The 18,486-nt window shown below is 37.3% G+C and overlaps 1 protein-coding gene across 1 annotated transcript in view; it reads right to left on the minus strand.

Moving 5' to 3' along the window:
* Positions 1-13,050: 13,050 nt before the first annotated feature.
* LOC107561612 (zinc finger protein 721-like) overlaps positions 13,051-18,486 on the minus strand; it is a 69,985-nt gene continuing 64,549 nt past the window's right edge. Inside the window, exon 3 of the mRNA XM_016246088.1 lies at positions 13,051-14,296. Within this exon, the coding sequence (XP_016101574.1) occupies positions 13,109-14,296 (1,188 nt within the window). The 3' untranslated portion in view covers positions 13,051-13,108. The remainder of the gene's footprint in view (positions 14,297-18,486) is intronic.

The following is an 18,486-nucleotide window of genomic DNA, read 5'->3' on the forward strand; positions in this document are numbered from 1 at the left end:
GCAAAAACAGTTATTTTGAGGAAATTGATACATTTAAGATAAAGATACAATAATTTGCAGCATAGTTAAAAGATATTGTTAATGTTATTCCTAATTAAGGCCCTTGGTGAACCTTTAGTCCAGAAGGCAAACCGCTGACCATGCCTTTCAAACATCAACCAGATTAATCTAAAGTACTGCCAAAAGGACAGGCTAATAACACACATTGTGGTGCAACCAAGCAATGAGCCCAGTTTAATTATGAAAGCTGATTTATACTTAACTAATATGCTAAAACAATGAGTATCAAACAAGTTTTCACACTAATACAGTAAGCTACAGGTAAATCTGACATCTCACATCAACATGCTTTTATCATCTTTCTTTTATGTTTAATTTATTAAGTTTAATTAATGTGCTGGCTAGATTTACTTATTGTAGTCATTATGTCAACAAGGTTTAGCTTAATTAAATCATGGCCACGAATTAAGAACATCGTAATAATCAATAAAACTAGCAATTGGGAATTCATTATTATGCTTAGCAGTTCTCAAGTTGGCTATGTAAACTTTGCATCGTTTTAAGGTTATAAAATAAAACTTAATTGAAAATCGGTAAAGTTACTCACTCTGATTGCTGTCCATGTCGTCCATCTTTAGTGATCCAATTCGGTAGGTGGCTCTGCTACAAAAGAATAGGGTCCTAGAACTGCGGTCCTGAAACTGCAGCCTCCGGTTGTGCAGGAACATACTATTGCAAAATTCACACACAAATCCAAGGCGATTCACATTCACAGCCCATGATAAACATTTTTTACAATTAATAATTGGTGATTTCAAATATCAACATTGGCTACCAGAAATCCCTTATTCTGCCTTTAAGTACCTACCCCTGAGATTTTAAAATAAATGTTTGTTTTTTTTTATAATGAACTACCACATTTGCATGTTCACAGCTCTCTGACATTGGTAAATTGTCATATGGCATGCAGGTAAACATAAAATATTTAATTTTTCAGCAAGTGTTTTAATTTAATTATTTTAAAATATTTATTTTAATTTGACATGATTTATGATTTAATTATTTGTTAGCTTTTCATTAAACTCACAAATCCCCTGCAGTTCCTTTACAAACTGCAGTTTGGGAAACCTAGATGTAATATGTTTAATACGCTTGATGTTGTTAACTACAATGAATGGAATATATTTTCTTACTTTTTGTATTTTTACTTCATTATGGTACAAGATCGTCCTGTTTAAATCAATGTGATAAACGAGTTAGGACAAAAGTAATCTAAAAGTAGTCTGATTGTATTACCTAAAATGTGTAATGTAATGGATTACGTTACTGACTATAATTTTTGTCATGTAATTTGGAATCAGTAAGGATTACAATGTGTAATCAACCCTGCTCTGAATAAAAGTATCTTTAATAACCATGAATGTTTATTACAGAAATAATAATATAAATACATTTTCTATTTTCTAACCTTGATTCATCAAATTTTTACATTAAATGTTTTTAAATTTAAATTATTAAATAAATAAAAAAAATTCTTCAGAATTATGTGCTTCTAGAAGCTTGCGTTCTGCAAGCGAATGTTGCTTGATTGTGCATCCCCAAGAAGCACATTATCACTTTTACAGACTTTTAAATTAAATGTTCCCTCCTGGTGGAATGACCTGCCCAACTCAATCCGAGCAGCTGAGTCCTTAACCATCTTCAAGAATCGGCTAAAAACACATCAGTTCCATCTTTATTTGACCCTCTAACTCTAACACTCTCTACTCTAATTCTATTCTTTAAAAAAAAAAAAAAACTCTAGCTTTCTAATCTTTTTGTATTATATCTGTTTTCTTTTCATTTATTGTACAATTAACAAAAGCAAAAAGACCTCTAACACAAGCTTGCTCTATTCTTTTTCTATTCTATCTGTTTTCTTTTTATTTATTATATTATTTAAAAAACCCTTGCTACGTGTACTGCGCTAAGCTAACCGAGACTTGTTAAACACTTGCATATCATTGCTCTTTTGTTGATTTTGATTGCTTCCATTGTCCTCATTTGTAAGTCGCTTTGGATAAAAGCGTCTGCTAAATGACTAAATGTAAATTTTTGATGATGCTACACGTTTTAAATATCATACGGCATATTTGCAGATGTATTCGATTTTTTTTGTTATTATTTATTTGTTCACTGATCATTTCAATGCAGAAACAAATTCTCACTTATGAAAATATATGAATGATTGTCCTCGCCACCTACATCACACTGCAAGTTTTTTTTTAATATTATTTATTGATTTTATACACTAGATGTTTTAGATTTAAATAATAATAATAGAAAAGGATAATTAAATAATATTAGTCAAACTGCAATATTGACAAGAAAACCACTGATATCTCTTGGCTGGATAACTTTAGCTATAATAAGCCATCTGCAGCTGAAAATTAATATAACGTGCCTTAAAAAATAAACAAAGAAACTATATCTAAAGTTAATTATCCAAAGAACAAATAAAGAAACTCTATATCTAAAGTTAATTATCCAAAGAACAAATAAAGAAACTCTATATCTAAAGTTAATTATCCACTTCTCAGTCAAACTCAGTCACAGACAGCTGAAAAGCTCAAAACAGTTTTCTTATAATTAGATCAGATATCTGTTTTGTCTGATATCAGAGCTGTTTGTAACAACATTACACCAGAATCTGCAGCTAGTAACTGTATGCTAGTATTTGCCAGTGTTAAAATCATAAAGCCGATCGGGTAAAAGCTGATCAGGTTGATCGACTGCAGATGATGTTCTTTAAACATACATGACAAAACAGCAACATGCAAATCCATGTTTCACTGCCTGGATTCCAGTTCCTGTAATTCACAACGATCCATTTGCTTCTGTTTTCTGTAGCTATCGGAAATCTATGAAGGTTTTAGATGCTTGTGTTTCCACAGCATTCAAGCTGATCTCTAATGCTATCACTTAATCTTTCTGCCAATCAGTGAGTGAAACCGCAGTGACTCCGCCCACTGTGATGTCATGATGAACAGAATTAGACTAATTTTGTTAAAGAGGCTGCACTTTTGCCAAATGAAAAAAAAGCTACATGCAGCAGCTCACTTAAAGAACAAGAGCTGACATCTGAATGTGTGGGAATTCACAACATCATCAGTCTAATCCGGGTTCAGAGATGATCTCAGCTCTACTGCGGTCAAACTCACTTGAGTTCTGAGTAACATGTTTCCAAACCACAACAGTGAGATCATCTTTAAGATAATCCTTATTGTTAAATGAGAAATCATACATATATTTATACAAATATACATCACAAAAAGCAGCTCTAGATAGACATGTTTTATTTGCATCAACATAACATTTATTACATGTAAAATTTTTGGTTGTGATGGCCTAATGTAAACTGTGGAACATAAAAGTAAATTATTTGAGAAATGTCTCAGTAGCTATTTTATTTATTTATTAGTTACTATATATTAGTAGTTAGACATCAAAATGTATGTATCTGAACACATTTCTTGTAGTTAAGGAGATGGAATGTGTAACAGTAAGCTTTGACATGCTGAGTTCTGTCTTCTCCTCTCAGGGTCACACTGTTATGTCATAGAGGTCATCGGGAACTCTACGTGACCATCGAGTGATTACATTTATTCATGTTAGAAAATAAGTGAATGTGTCTTTAGTCTGCCTTTTTACTCTCTAAGAAGCTGCTCTCATTGTGTGTGTGTGTGTGTGTGCGCGCATGTGTGTAGTGAACCATATTTGATAAGATTCAGGGCAGAGCCTGGCAACCTTGAAATACAGATAAGTGTTCTCTGCGTATGTGTGTGAATGTCTGTCTTTGCAGCTAGATGCAGAGAGAGACAGCTCCAGGAGGAAATCATTGTTTGCCATCACCCTGATGTCAAGGGTATTAGATAAACATCTCTGGAAAGACCTACTGCATCTGACCTCTGATCACTCGTCACCAAAATAATATGTTAACATGTTAATATGTTAACACGCTGGAAGATATGTTTTGAGTTTTACGTCCATGTGTGAAGATTTTCTTAGTTTATCTACCAACCAGAATCTTGCTTACCTATGTATCGATGTAATTAGTGACCTCTGTTAGAGTATAATTACTGGTGTTTCTGACATGTACGCAGAGCGGCCTACGAACTCCATCGAGTGTTGAAGCGGACTTCTGCTGATGAAACTGAAAAAAATTATATTCTTCAGTAAATTTTTCTTCAATTGATTGCATCTCTGACTCCTGGTCCTGATATACCTGGTCCTTGGGTTTTAACTGTAAAATCCCCTACAAGAGTGAGTAAATGATGAAAGAATTCTTATTTCTGAGTGAATTATTATGTACTGCTTACAGACAGGTCGTCGAGCAGCTGGCTGTCTGGTGCAGTCTCAACAACTTGGAGCTCAACACGCTCAAAACTGTGGAGATGACCGTGGACTTCAGGAGAAACCTCCCTGCACTCCCCCCACTCACCATTCCTGGGCACCACAATCTCTCAGGACCTGAAGTGGGACACTCACATTGACTCCATTGAGAAAAAGGCCCAGCAGAGGTTGTACTTCCTTCGCCAGCTGAGGAAGTTCAACCTGCCACAGGAGCTGCTGAAACAGTTCTACTCCGCCATCATTGAATCCATCCTCTGCACTTCAATAACTGTTTGGTTCAGCTCAGCTACCAAATCTGACCTCAGAAGACTTCAGAGGGTAGTCCGGACTGCTGAGCGAATCATTGGTACAACCCTCCCTTCTCTCCAAGAACTGTACTTATCCAGCGTGAGCAAAAGGGCTGGCAGAATCACTCTGGACCCCTCACATCCAGCACACTCCCTCTTTGAACTGTTGCCATCTGGTTGACGCTACAGAGCACCATAATGGCCAGACACAGGAACGATTTCTTCCCTCAGGCAATCCATCTCATGAACACTTAACAATAACCGTGGAACACACACTATTTATTCACTCATACACTTATTTATCTAACACTCATACTGAGTCTACACCTCAAATTTGCACATAATATACAGTACCTGTACATACAAAACTGTCTATTGTAATATACCTGCACATACAATTGTCAATTTATATATTTTTATTCCTTATTTTTTTTTATTATCTGTGTTTTTTGTTGTCATTCTGTTACACTGTGGAAGCTTATGTCACGAAAACAAATTCCTCGTATGTGTAAACATACCTGGCAATAAAGCTCATTCTAAAATATAACACAATATTGAGTTCTTATTTATTGAACTGTTGTATAAAATCAGTATCACATTTGCACTCATTATATCCTGACAAAAACAGCACTCGTGTGGAGCATGGGATACTATTGGCCACACGTCACTCACTCATATAGCTTAACTGTATCATGATATAAATATGGGAAAAGAACTCACATGTGGCATTTTTGCTTTAATCACACACCACGGGAAATACTACGGGAAATAGTGACAGTGCCAGATCTATTCTTATCTATCCTAAAGAATTGCTGTCTATCCGGTAGATATGAAGTTAGCCACTGAAGAGCAGCACCCGTGATACCTATAGCAGATAGTCGAGAAAGAAGAACAGAGTGGCAAAACAGTATCAAAGGCTGAACTCAGATCAAGGAGAATTAGGATACTGTGGGCACCTGAATCAGAAACCAGAAGGAGATCATTAACTACTTTTAAAACTGCTGTTTCTGTGCTGTGACAGAAACCAGATTGAAACTGCTCATTAAGATTGTTTCTCTAAATGAGACTGCAGTTGTGCTGCAACTACCTTCTCAAGTATTTTAGCAACAAATGGGAGGTTTGATATTGGTCTAAAATTGTTCAGATCTGTGTTATCCAGACCAGGTTTCTTAAGGATTGGGGTGATGGCAGCTACTTTTAGGTCTTGTGGAACATAATTAATGCCAAGGGATCTGTTTATAATATGAGTAATAAGTTGGATGAGTGAAGGCAAAAGGGTTTTGAGTAAGTATGTTGGAATAGGATCAAGTGTGCTGGAGGCAGAGTTAGATTTGATAATCAGTTGTCCGACCACAGATATATTTGTGGGTAAGAAAGTGTTGAGTGGGTGACCTATCAGACATGGAGAAAGGTCAATGCTATCAATTTTACGTAGGAAAAAAGACTGAAAGCTTTCACAAAGATCAACAGAGCCATTAATAGCTATGGACGATGGTTTAACAAGTGTGTTGATCTCAGAGAAAAGAGCTTTAGGTTTGCACTTGGCTTTATTGATGACAGTAGAGATAAATAGAGTGTGCAGTGTTAAGTGCTTCTTTATATTTCAATACTGAATCTGAGAAAGCAATAGCATGCACTGCAAGGGAGGCTTTTTTATAAAGTAATTCAAGGGCCTACATTCAGCTTTCATTACTCTTTCATTACTTCAGGGGTGAACCAAGGAGAGGAGTGAGCAGAAGGGACATTTCTAGTTTTTAGTGGAGCAAGGTTATCCAAAACATTACAAATAGATTCATTATAGATTGAGAGTATCTCATCAGGGCTCATGAGGTTGAGAGCAGATGAGAGAGGGGAGGCAGCAATAGCAACAGAAAAATTGTCAGTGATTACAGATTTCAGGTTACGGTAAGATATAGTAGTTTTAGTTTTTGGTTTTACAAGGGGGAGAGGAAAACCAAAGATAATAAGTTCATGATCAGAGATGCCCAATTCAAGACCCTGAGCACCAACATTGTCAATACCAACAGTACAAAGTAAATCAAGAGTATGAGAATGTCCATTTTGGATGTGGAGAGACACAGAGGAGACAAATTGTTGAATAAAGTCGTTATTTTTGTTTTCTTCACGTACAATGTATTCTCGTCGCTTCATAATGTTACGGTTGAACCACTGATGGCAGATGGACTATTCTGACAATGCTTTTCTTACTTTTCTGGACCTTGACAGTGTAATTTACTTGGCAGTCTATGGGACAGTCACAAGCCTCCAGGTTTTCATCCAAAATATCTTAAATTGTGTTCCGAAGACGAACAAAGCTTCTATGGGGTTTGGAACGACATGGGGGTAAGCGATTAATGACAAAATTTTCATTTTGGGGTGGAGTATCCCTTTAAATACCACAGCCAAACCACCACCTCTGCCAGTGAGATGAGGTTTTGTCAGATAACTGTATCCAGAAGGGGTTAATAGATTAAGTTCAGTTAAGTCATCAGACATTTGCCAGGTTTCAGTTAGAAATAGTACATCCAGATTTGTCGCATTTATAATGTCACTCAGCATTGTACCCTTGCCAGTCAAGGAACAAGTGTTCAAAAGAGCACAGTTGTGTCTGTGGGGCACATGCATTGCACACCTTGGCGAATGAGAAATATCTCTGGTTAAGGGTATGAGAGTACGGACGCGATGGAGAGTCGCATCATAACTATGGTAACGCTTAGATCTGTGCGACCAGGCCACAGGTATTGAAGAAAGAGGGTTGCAGTCATAAATCCACTGACGCTTTGCAGACTGATGGATGTAATGTGGACGACAAGCAATTCCGAGAATTTTACACCATTCATATGTATATATATCCAGACGGGAGGGACAGTTACAGCTATGCAGCTGCGATGAGGTATAACAAAGATCCATGCTATCAATGAGAACCAGAACAAGCCCAGATACTAGAGCCAGCGGTCTCAAGGCCAAAAAGTTGTTCACCTCTTCACGTTAGCAAAGCCTGGATAGGCAGGACCACAAATAAACACTACTCAATGAGAAAAAGCAAACTTTACTCACCTTGAGTACAGAGTGGTAAAGCAAAACCATGGGCAGAGGGATTGTGGGTATTTCAAATAGTGAGACACTGAACAGAAGTTAGCAAAGCAGTCCCAAAAATGTCAAAAACAGCAGTCCAGCAGCATAACAGTTCCAAACGCTCCGATATGGTGATGTCGCTGTTTATTCGGAAGTTCAGACGCTTTGCCCAAGCATCCAAGCACTGTTCCATTAAATCCAAACTTTAAGTTCCAAGAAAACACATCAACACGAACAACTGACAGCATAAAAGATTGACTAAGTAACAAAATAACAAAACAACGAAACAAAAATAACAAGAACAAAACAACGATAGCGATGAGAAGAGGCAGCCACTTCGCACACAGCGTACTCTCACCTGAAATGGAAAACCATAAAAAAATATATATATATACATTGTAGTGTATCAGACCGAATCAGACAATTTAAGATTCGAGCAAGGACATGGTTGAAACACGAGGAGCCAAATTCCACAGAAAGGCCCAAGACACAGGATGTTTGTAAATCAGATCCTGGCGCCACAAGCCTGAAGCAAGTCCACCAACTAGCAGCTTTTGAGTAGCTCACAGCATTTAAGCAAAATAACACTTATTGACAATTCTAAGGAGATTGTCAATTTTGGGGCAAGTAATCTAAATTAAATGGTCAAAGAGATGCACAGCATGACCATCACATGTGAACCAGTGATAGTAATCACGATCACGAACTCTGTGGATTGACTTCCCCCCACCTAGGAGACAAAGAACAGACTGAGATTCCTTACAGACCTCTTAACCTCTGGTCTTCACAGAATGGCACAGAAACTGCCTTTCCATGCACCTAAATGACACTAAAAGGACTTGTGAGCAACTAATAATTTCTATGCATAACTCCATATTATGTATGTAACCCACATGTGTGACTATCAGGTTCTAATCACTTATTGTGTGTGTATTTTGAATAACTATTGAATAGTTTATAGGATTATATTCATGTTTAGTATGTGTGTGTTTGATCAATCAATTCTTTGTCAAATGTATCATTTTCTTGTTATAGAAATCATGTCCAAAATTATACTCTGCAAGAGCGGGAAAACTCGGACCATGTGACTGATGAGATAACATTTGATTTATGAATTGGGAGGAGAAATATACAACACCCCGAGCAAAGACAATATCTAATTGGTCAAGGCACCATTTGGGATGTGTCCAAAAGCCCAGTTTAAATACTCAGAACCCCATCAAATTATTGCCCCTTTGCCTTTTTCCCTTTTAGCTTTAAATCTTGCTCTTTTTTGCCTGCTTTTTAGTCATGTGCTTTCATCGCTTTTAGCCTTTTGCTTTTTAGTCATAGCTTTGAGCTATGCTTTTTAGTCATGCTTTTTGAGCGTGCTCTGGCTTACACGCCAGCTCCTCCAAAACCATGAGCAGAAACGCCACCTAGTCTCGTCAAACTTTACTTCTATTTCTTTACTTTAGTTTCTTTTATTTTCCGTTGAGAGTTTCATGTCCCGAGTTAAGTTTTGCCTAACGCCGCATCTCCGAGTCCGACCTCGAGTGCCGTCTAAAACTTCAACCAGTCCACAACAACTCCGCATCGCCAGTCAACGCCCAACCACTGGCTTCCCAAGACTGAATTTCCAGCCAATCAGCAACTGCGGGAAACCCCCTTTTTTGCAAGGATGACAACAAAGGGAAACCCCGTACACAGACAACTCAAGTAACTCACCTCCAGATTCTGTGCTGAACTGGTGCATTTAATATAAATTTTAACTTCATTGAGGAACTCAATTCGAGGGTTAATTAAGTGATTGATGGTTGTTCAGGTCTATGCAGTTGCACATATTGCTGTAAACTTGGGATTTCACATTTTCATTCTCTTAAACTCATTCTTTCCTCACTTTCTCTCTTTCTGAAACTTGTGTGAATGCGTGTGTTTGTGTGTTAGTTTATATGTCTTAGATTTATCTAATAAAGCCTTATTTATATTGAAAAGAGAAGTATCTTGTGTTTTGTGCTTACAAATTAATGTCTTAAACTGCCGATCTTGTTACTGTGCTAATAAATAGTGTTTTCACTATACTTTGGATATTAATATCCATTGCAGAATTGATGCTATACGGCTCGTTCAATGAATCACTGGCCAACTCCGTAATCAGCCGTAAAACAGTGATTCTGTCCAAATTCCCTATAAAATCTTAAATGATTCCCTTTGAGCTAAATTGACCTGTTTCCCTTACATACATACAGTGGGTACGGAAAGTATTCAGACCCCCTTAAATTTTTCACTCTTTGTTATATTGCAGCAACTATCCAACATGTTTTTGCAGCGTTGAGCAATGTAGCCAATCACAGACATATCTATTGATTTCTTAAATGCAATGGCTAATCAGAAACGTCTTAGTTTGTCAGAATTCACTCACCACTGAAAGCACTGGATTGGTTTTTATTAATTGCAGTTTTGCACGCTCGTGAATCATCTCATGACTAAGTGCAGATACAATGTAAATAAGATATATTATGATATTATACAACATTATGACTGTAACAACGTTTGTAGGTCGGGAAGAAGGAGGTGGTAACCGGCGAACATTTAAACAAACTTTAATAATAAAATAAACTCAAAAGTAAAATATATAAAACAGTAAACAGCCAGAGGACGTAACGGGAGATGGATCGGTTTGTGAAAGGGAAGAGAAAAGCCATAGATGAAGTGGCACAGACCCAGGCAGGTGCTGGTCATTTAAAAGCTAAATACAGAAAATATGACGAGGCATATCTTGCTCTCGGCTTCACTCACCTTGTCTATACCGCGCCGCAACAGCTCTACACTGGACGCGACAAAGCGACCGTTGCAAATCATTTTAACGTTGTGTCAGTACGTCATAAATAGAACAAGGCATCAGTTTAATGTTGGGTTTTGTCGCGCCGTGCCGCATCTAATGTACACAGCATCACTGATTATAATGGTTTCTACTGTATTTTGCCACTCGCATCCGGTGTAGACACGGTGTTTAATGTCATTGGTGAGGAGGAAAGCTTGAGTGTTCTATGCCTTAGCGGACAGCAAGAAACCCACAAAAAACTAATAAATAACAGAGAGAGAATAATAATAATAAGTTATTCTCTCTATGCTATTTTTCAGTGTTTCAAGTGATGCAGGTGTTTTTTTCCCTGTAGGTTTTTTAAATAAAAAAACATTAATTTTTCATGTTTAGTGAAATTATTTGGTAGTCTGAGGGAGGAGCAACCAAAAAAGTGTGAGAACCACTGGTCTAAAGTTAACAGACAGTGTTTAAAATGTGCAGTGCACATGTTTACATATGTTTATTACAGTGACTTTAAATTACCTAAAGTAGTGTGGTAAAGCAACAGATTTGTTTTTATATTTCTGCAATCTACTTTAGTTTCAGTCATTCTTGAGAAGTGGTGCAAAATTGAAAAAATAAAACCTTGTACTCAGACAAATGAAACTACATTGATGTATCTTATATGTACTAAGCTACTGAGCTACGCTTTGATACAACCTCCCAACTTTTCTCTTTTTTAACAAAATGTGCTTTTTTACCTTGGACTGTGTATTATAATTTCAACTTTATATTTAACAGCATTCAAGATGTTTTTAACATTTCAAAACACATTCTGGTGTTAGCAGACAGATTACACTTTCACATGTGACCAACAATTCCACAACAAATATAAAATATCATAATGAAATATTATCAAAATATTCAACTGACGGAGTTGACAGAACTGACAGAGATGACACATCTGACGGTGGTGACGAAAACCTGAATTTGTAGTCATTTTAACAATCAAAAACATTAAATCAGTCAATTACTGTATTAAAACAAACACAACAAACAGTGAGTATGTTATTGTTTATAAAGCTTTTATTCAAGAGTCACATTTAAGTATTTTGATATATCATTGGAACACAAAATCTTATGGTGGTGACATCTGACGGTGCTCACAAATTTGGCATTTCTTTCACAAAACCAATGGCATTCAGCCATTCTATTTTTTTCTATTGATGCTAGATGCTAATGGAACCTGCTTCAGAAGAATACAATTATCTAAATATTTCAAATAATTTCCTCAGAAATTGGAAGATGGTGTTGACATATCATGGCTGTGACAAAGGAAATATTAACATTAGGATTAAAAATATTCTAAAACTAAAACTGAGCAGAGCCTGTCTGACACTGATGTGCTCTACAGAGGTGAACTGTGGCGAGGGGGTCCTTTAGAGTGACAGCTGCCCCTGATATTCCCTGATTTTATTAAATTTTATTGAATGTCTGACGGTGTTGACAAAAAGTGGGGACGCAACTTTTAAAATATTATGAAACATGCATGTGTCATTAAAAAAAACAACCTTGCTTTGATAGGAGATATTATTAAGTGTTGCTTTTGATAAAACAAGCTCTTTTTCATCATTAATTTTTTTTATATATATCCATTTTATTGCATATGAATGATTGATCAATTCATGCATCACCTAATTTCATTGAAACATATAGGCCTGGCCTACAGAAAAAAACATTTATGTTTAATCTATCTAATAGAGTGTTGGTCATACTATACAATGATTTATAGCTTGTCATTGTTGAATAATACAGAACATAAAGAGCTTTAAAAAAATAATTGCATATTAAATCGCAATATTGGTTAAAAAAAAAATCGCAATTAGATTATTTTCCAAAATCGTTCAGCCCTACCTTTATATTTATACTGCACAGTCTATAGCCTCATGTATTGTGGTTACATGTTCATTTTCTAACACCAGTCCCATCTGCATTTTTTGGTCTCTTGTTTCTCATGTTCCTCTTGACAATAACCCATAGATTCTCTATGGGGTTCAGGTCTGGTGAGTTTGCTGGCCAGTCAAGCACACCAACACCATGGTCATTTAACCAACTTTTGGTGCTTTTGGCAGTGTGGGCAGGTGCCAAATCCTGCTGGAAAATGAAATCAGCATCTTCAAAAAGCTGGTCAGCAGAAGGAAGCATGAAGTGCTCCAAAATTTCTTGGTAAACTGAAGGGTGTCAATGATTGTCTTCTGGACAACTGTCAGATCAGCAGTCTTCCCCATGATTTTGTAGCCTAGTGAACCAAACTGAGAGACCATTTTGAAGGCTCAGGTAACCGTTGAGATAGTGAATTGGTGGGTTTTTGTTAAATGTGAGCCAAAATCATCACAATTAAAAGAACCAAAGACTTAAATTCAGTGCACACAGACTGAAGTAGTTTATTTAATACACGAGTTTCACAATTTGAGTTGAATTACTGAAATAAATGAACTTTTCCATGACATTCTAATTTATTGAGATGCACCTGTACATCTAAATGAGTCTCCATGTGGATGGGGCCTTACTATGATTGTTTTTTGTATGACTGAGTAGAGCAGATTAATTGATTAAAGCGCTTCCCACGTGCAGTGCAGTGATGCTGTTTCTCTCCAGTGTGAATCCTCTCATGTGTTTTCAGATGTGTTGACCGACTGAATCTCTTGTCACAGGGTGAACACTTATAAGGTTTCTCTCCTGTGTGTATCCTCTCATGTGTTTTCGGGTCTGATGACTTATTGAATCTCTTGTCACAGGGTGAACACTTATAAGGTTTCTCTCCTGTGTGTATCCTCTCATGTGTTTTCGGGTCTGATGACTTATTGAATCTCTTGTCACAGGGTGAACACTTATAAGGTTTCTCTCCTGTGTGTATCCTCTCATGTGTTTTCAGATGTGTCGAATCACTGAATCTCTTGTCACAGTGTAAACACTTATAAGGTTTCTCTCCTGTGTGTATCCTCTCATGTGTTTTCAGATGTGCTGACCGACTAAATCTCTTGTCACAGTGTGAACACTTATAAGGTTTCACTCCAGTGTGAATCCTCTCATGTGTTTTCGGGTCTGATGACTTATTGAATCTCTTGTCACAGTGTGAAAAGTTATAAGGTTTCTCTCCAGTGTGGATCATCTCATGTGTTTTCAGATGTGTTGACCGACTGAATCTCTTGTCACAGTGTGAACACTTATAAGGTTTCTCTCCAGTGTGGATCCTCTCATGTGTTTTCAGATTTGCTGACTGACTGAATATCTTGTCACAGTGCGAACACTTATAAGGTTTCACTCCAGTGTGGATCCTCTCATGTCTTTTTAGGTCTCCTGAATCACTGAATCTCTTGTTGCAGTGTGAACACTTATAAGGTTTCTCTCCAGTGTGAATCCTCTCATGTGTTTTCAGGTCTGATGACTTATTGAATCTCTTGTCACAGTGTAAACACTTATAAGGTTTCTCTCCAGTGTGTATCCTCTCATGTGTTTTTAGATGTGCTGACCTACTAAATCTCTTGTCACAGTGTGAACACTTATAAGGTTTCACTCCAGTGTGAATCCTCTCATGTGTTTTCAGGTCTGATGACTTATTGAATCTCTTGTCACAGTGTAAACACCTATAAGGTTTCTCTCCAGTGTGAATCCTCTCATGTGTTTTCAGGTCTGATGACTTATTGAATCTCTTGTCACAGTGTAAACACCTATAAGGTTTCTCTCCAGTGTGGATGTTCATGTGTACCTGTAAGGGTTTTTCTCCAGTTTTGACATGATTTTTCTCCTCAACTTCACTCAATTCTTCATTCTCCTCACTTTCTTCAGTAAACTCTAAAATACAAGCAAAAGTAGTTCATTTGTCAGCAACTTAAAAAAAAAACAGAAATGTGAAAGTACATAAAAGTGAACCCCTGTTGTAACAGTGTAAAGACAATTTCTATTAAAAAATGTGTTCCTTTTGATGCAGTTTCATAAACTATTCTTCCCTAAAAATATAAAATATCATTTTTAAAACATTATAGACACAAATCACAAGTTTCTATAAGGATAACATTTTTGTAGTTGATCAAACATTAAATAATCTAACATGCATTTTGTTGAAAAAAAGTGTCCCCCTATTTGCTCCATTTATATTATTCAACAGCTCTAAAGATTGTTTCTATTACAACAAACTAAATCTAAAACTACTTGGAACTTTATAACTGTCAGTATTATTAATCATCTGGGGTCGAAGACCGCACTGGTGTGGTCTGTCATGTTTTTTTCTTGATGACCACAAAAATAACTAAAAATACTCCATTATTTTTGATCACACATAAGAATAAAGTATCATTTGAAACAGCAAAAGGTCTACTTTTATTTGTGCATAGTCATGACAACAAAACAATGTGCTTTTGTAAAATAAAGAAAAAAACAGGGTGCACTCTCTGCAGTCAAGTTTCATCATAGACGTAAATAAAACAACCTGAATCTCAGCGAATACTTGCCTCACAGACATGAGAAATATATGAATAGAAAGCTTGAAAAGTCTGCTTTTAAATGAAGTCAGTCATGTCGAAAACAACTATTCTCTGATAAAGTCATCTGTATGAAACCAACACGAGGTCCAGTCCTTCTCATCTGAGCTTATTATCTGTAATGTGATCACAGCCACGAGCGGCTCCGCTTTTGATATGACAATTGACCACGTGAGACACCCATTATAATCAGTGATGCTGTCTGTCTATACTAGATGCGGCACGGCACGGCACGGCACGGCACGACAAATACGAGGTACTGACAGACACAAAGTTCAAATGATTGGCAATGGTCGCTTTGTCGCGTTCAGTGTAGACAGACTTTGGGCTGTTCACATGTCGTGCCTGCAAACAGTGCGACAAAATACAATGAACCCATTATAATCAGTGATGCTGTCTGTCTATACTAGATGCGGCACGGCACGGCACGGCACGACAAATACGAGGTACTGACAGACACAAAGTTCAAATGATTGGCAATGGTCGCTTTGTCGCGTTCAGTGTAGACAGACTTTGGGCTGTTCACATGTCGTGCCTAAAAACATGTGGAAAACGCCAGTCGCACTGCTTTCTCCTTCTTTCCAAAGTGCTTGGGAGCTTGCGCTTTTTTGGAGTCTGCCGTTGCTAAGCAACCATGATCTGCGCTCTCCACGATGACGTGGAAGTGTCAACAAAGAATAAATGGATTTCCAGCACTGAAAATCGCGTGCAGTAGCTTTGCTACTAAATGTATTTAAAATGGGTATCTCCGTACAGCTGTCGCATCCGGTGTAGACACCGTGTCTGTGTGTGAGCAAAGAAAACAATCAGTATAAATATAATGATCAGTAGCGTATACTAAACATTGCACATCCTGTGATGTGAATATCGCGGATGCGCACATCGTGATATAGATGCTGAAACAATATATCGCACACAGCCCTATATGACAGTTTGACTTTGTTGAATAAACATAAGCACTGCATACAAAATCAAAATGCAGCACGGGTGTTCTATAAGAATGTATCTTTGAAGGGAACTGACTGTCTTCAGAAAAGTTTCGATGCATTTTCATTTTATCTGATAAAGTAGCATTCATGAGTGTAGCGCTGCTTTGTGTACAGCCGTTACCGGGAAAACCGCTGTCTCTGCTGCTACAAAAGCACCTCCTGCTGGCAGAGAATGAGCCTGTCCCCAGAAACATGTGTTTTTGCTGCTCGATTAAGGTAAAAATCATAATCACGGTTATTTTGGTCAATATTGTAATCATAATTATTTAACACGATTATGAGCGGGTCCGAAACTTAATATGATTGATAGCAATACAATTTACAATTTAAAGATAGCAATACAATACAATAGAAAAAGAAAAAAAAAGATACAAATGAAACAGTGTTTTTTGGGGGGGGGAGGGAATTTAATGTAATTAATTAAATGTAATTAATTTAATGTAAAATAAAACAGCATAGTCTTCACTGTAAGAATTAAACAAGCTTTGTTTCTTTTAAAAACTACTAAAGTCCCTCAGTCAAGAGCAGTGAGTGATTTTGTCTTTCTTTTGTTGTTTGATCAATAGTAAGCACAGAGACGGCAGAAAGAATATTACTTGTTGCCGCTTTAAGAGCTGCACGGATCCAATATACTGTTACACACGTATTTTTATTCTCAAATATTCACGTTAATTTAAGACATAACTGACGATGGTTTACACAAATAATCACCAAGCGCCGCATTTGCGTGTATTTGACCGTTTAGGCACGCATCTTAAGCCAGATGTTCACTTTACTTGTCCGTGTTCTGTTCCATCTCTGAGCGCATACACAGAACAGCGCAAGTTATCTTTCAAGTGTCTCTTTCTCTTTCACATCAAATAAACATTAATAAATCAAGCACGTCCCATTTTATGAAAGTTACATTACTGATTTGCATGTGAAATTGGGCTTTTATGGAGGAGCGAAAGTGTACCGCTGGAAAGGGGGCGGAATGGGGGCAATAATCGGTTTATCTTGATTATTATATTTTCATAATCGTCTGAAGTCGAAATCTAAACTGAATTCCGTTTAATTGCACAGTCCTTTTTGCACAGTTTTTGTTGTTGCTCACTCTATGTTTCTATTTTCGGCAGCAACACTAAGCACTTTCCGTATTATTTTTCCTGGCAAAAGCACTTTTGTTTCAATCTATAACAATAATCAGCCTATGTGTCATGTCATGCATTCGTTTGTTATTTTTTTGGCACCATCTTGTACGAGTGAACTTGAACTAGTTGTGTTCAACCAAGTCTCAGCCTTTCTCACACAGAACAACCTCCTGGACAGCAATCAATCTGGCTTCAGAAGTGGACATTCGACCGAGACTGCCTTGCTTTCAGTTGTTGAAGCCCTAAGACTGGCAAGAGCGGCTTACAAATCTTCTATACTTATTTTGCTGGATCTTTCTGCTGCTTTTGATACAGTGAACCACCAGATTTTCCTGTTAACCCTATTGGAATATAGCATCTCAGGAACCGCACGCCAGTGGTTTGAGTCTTACCTCTCTTACCTTCAAGGTATCTTGGAGAGGTGAGGTGTCCAAGTCGCAACATCTAACTACTGGGGTGCCTCAGGGCTCAGTACTTGGACCACTTCTCTTCTCTGTCTACATGGCATCAGTAGGTTCTGTCATTCAGAAATATGGCTTTTCATATCACTGTTATGCTGATGACATTCAACTCTACCTCTCATTCCATCCTGATGATCCGACAATAGCTGCTCGCATCTCAGCATGTCTAACAGACATTTCTTGTTGGATGACAGACCATTACCTTCAACTCAACCTGGCTAAGACAGAACTGCTTGTGGTTTCAACAAACCCATCACTTTATAAAAAATGTATTTGTTAGGCTCATCAACCACAACTCCTTCAAAAACAGCTAGAAACCTTGGAGTTGTGATTGATGATAAGATGAATTTCTCAGACCACATTGCTAAAACTGCACGGTCCTGCAGATTTGCTTTATACAACATTAGGAAGATCAGGCCCTTTCTTTCAGAACATGCAACACAACTCCTTGTTCAAGCTCTTGTTCTATCCAGGCTGGACTATTGCAATGCTCTCTTGGCAGGTCTTCCAGCCAGTTCTATCAAACCTTTACAATTAATCCAGAATGTGGCAGCAAGATTAATCTTTAACCACTTGAACGCTGCGCCCTCAATCGGACCCACATGTGGTTCCAATATTGCATCATCAAAATTATTTTTAAAAATTAATAATAATAATAAATAAGTTGTGGAGCACAAAACTAGACATATATGGTATATTTTAAAAGCTTAGAACCTCAGCTTTCATAACAACCCCATCACTTTTGCATTTATGTTACATGAAAGAACATAATAAGGTCTGAATTCGACCCCCTCGCAACGACCCCCCCCCCCCCCCCCCCCCACAT

The sequence above is a fragment of the Sinocyclocheilus grahami genome, unplaced genomic scaffold (assembly GCF_001515645.1).
Source record: "Sinocyclocheilus grahami isolate Dianchi unplaced genomic scaffold, SAMN03320097.WGS_v1.1 scaffold783.1, whole genome shotgun sequence".
Lineage (NCBI taxonomy): Eukaryota > Metazoa > Chordata > Actinopteri > Cypriniformes > Cyprinidae > Sinocyclocheilus > Sinocyclocheilus grahami.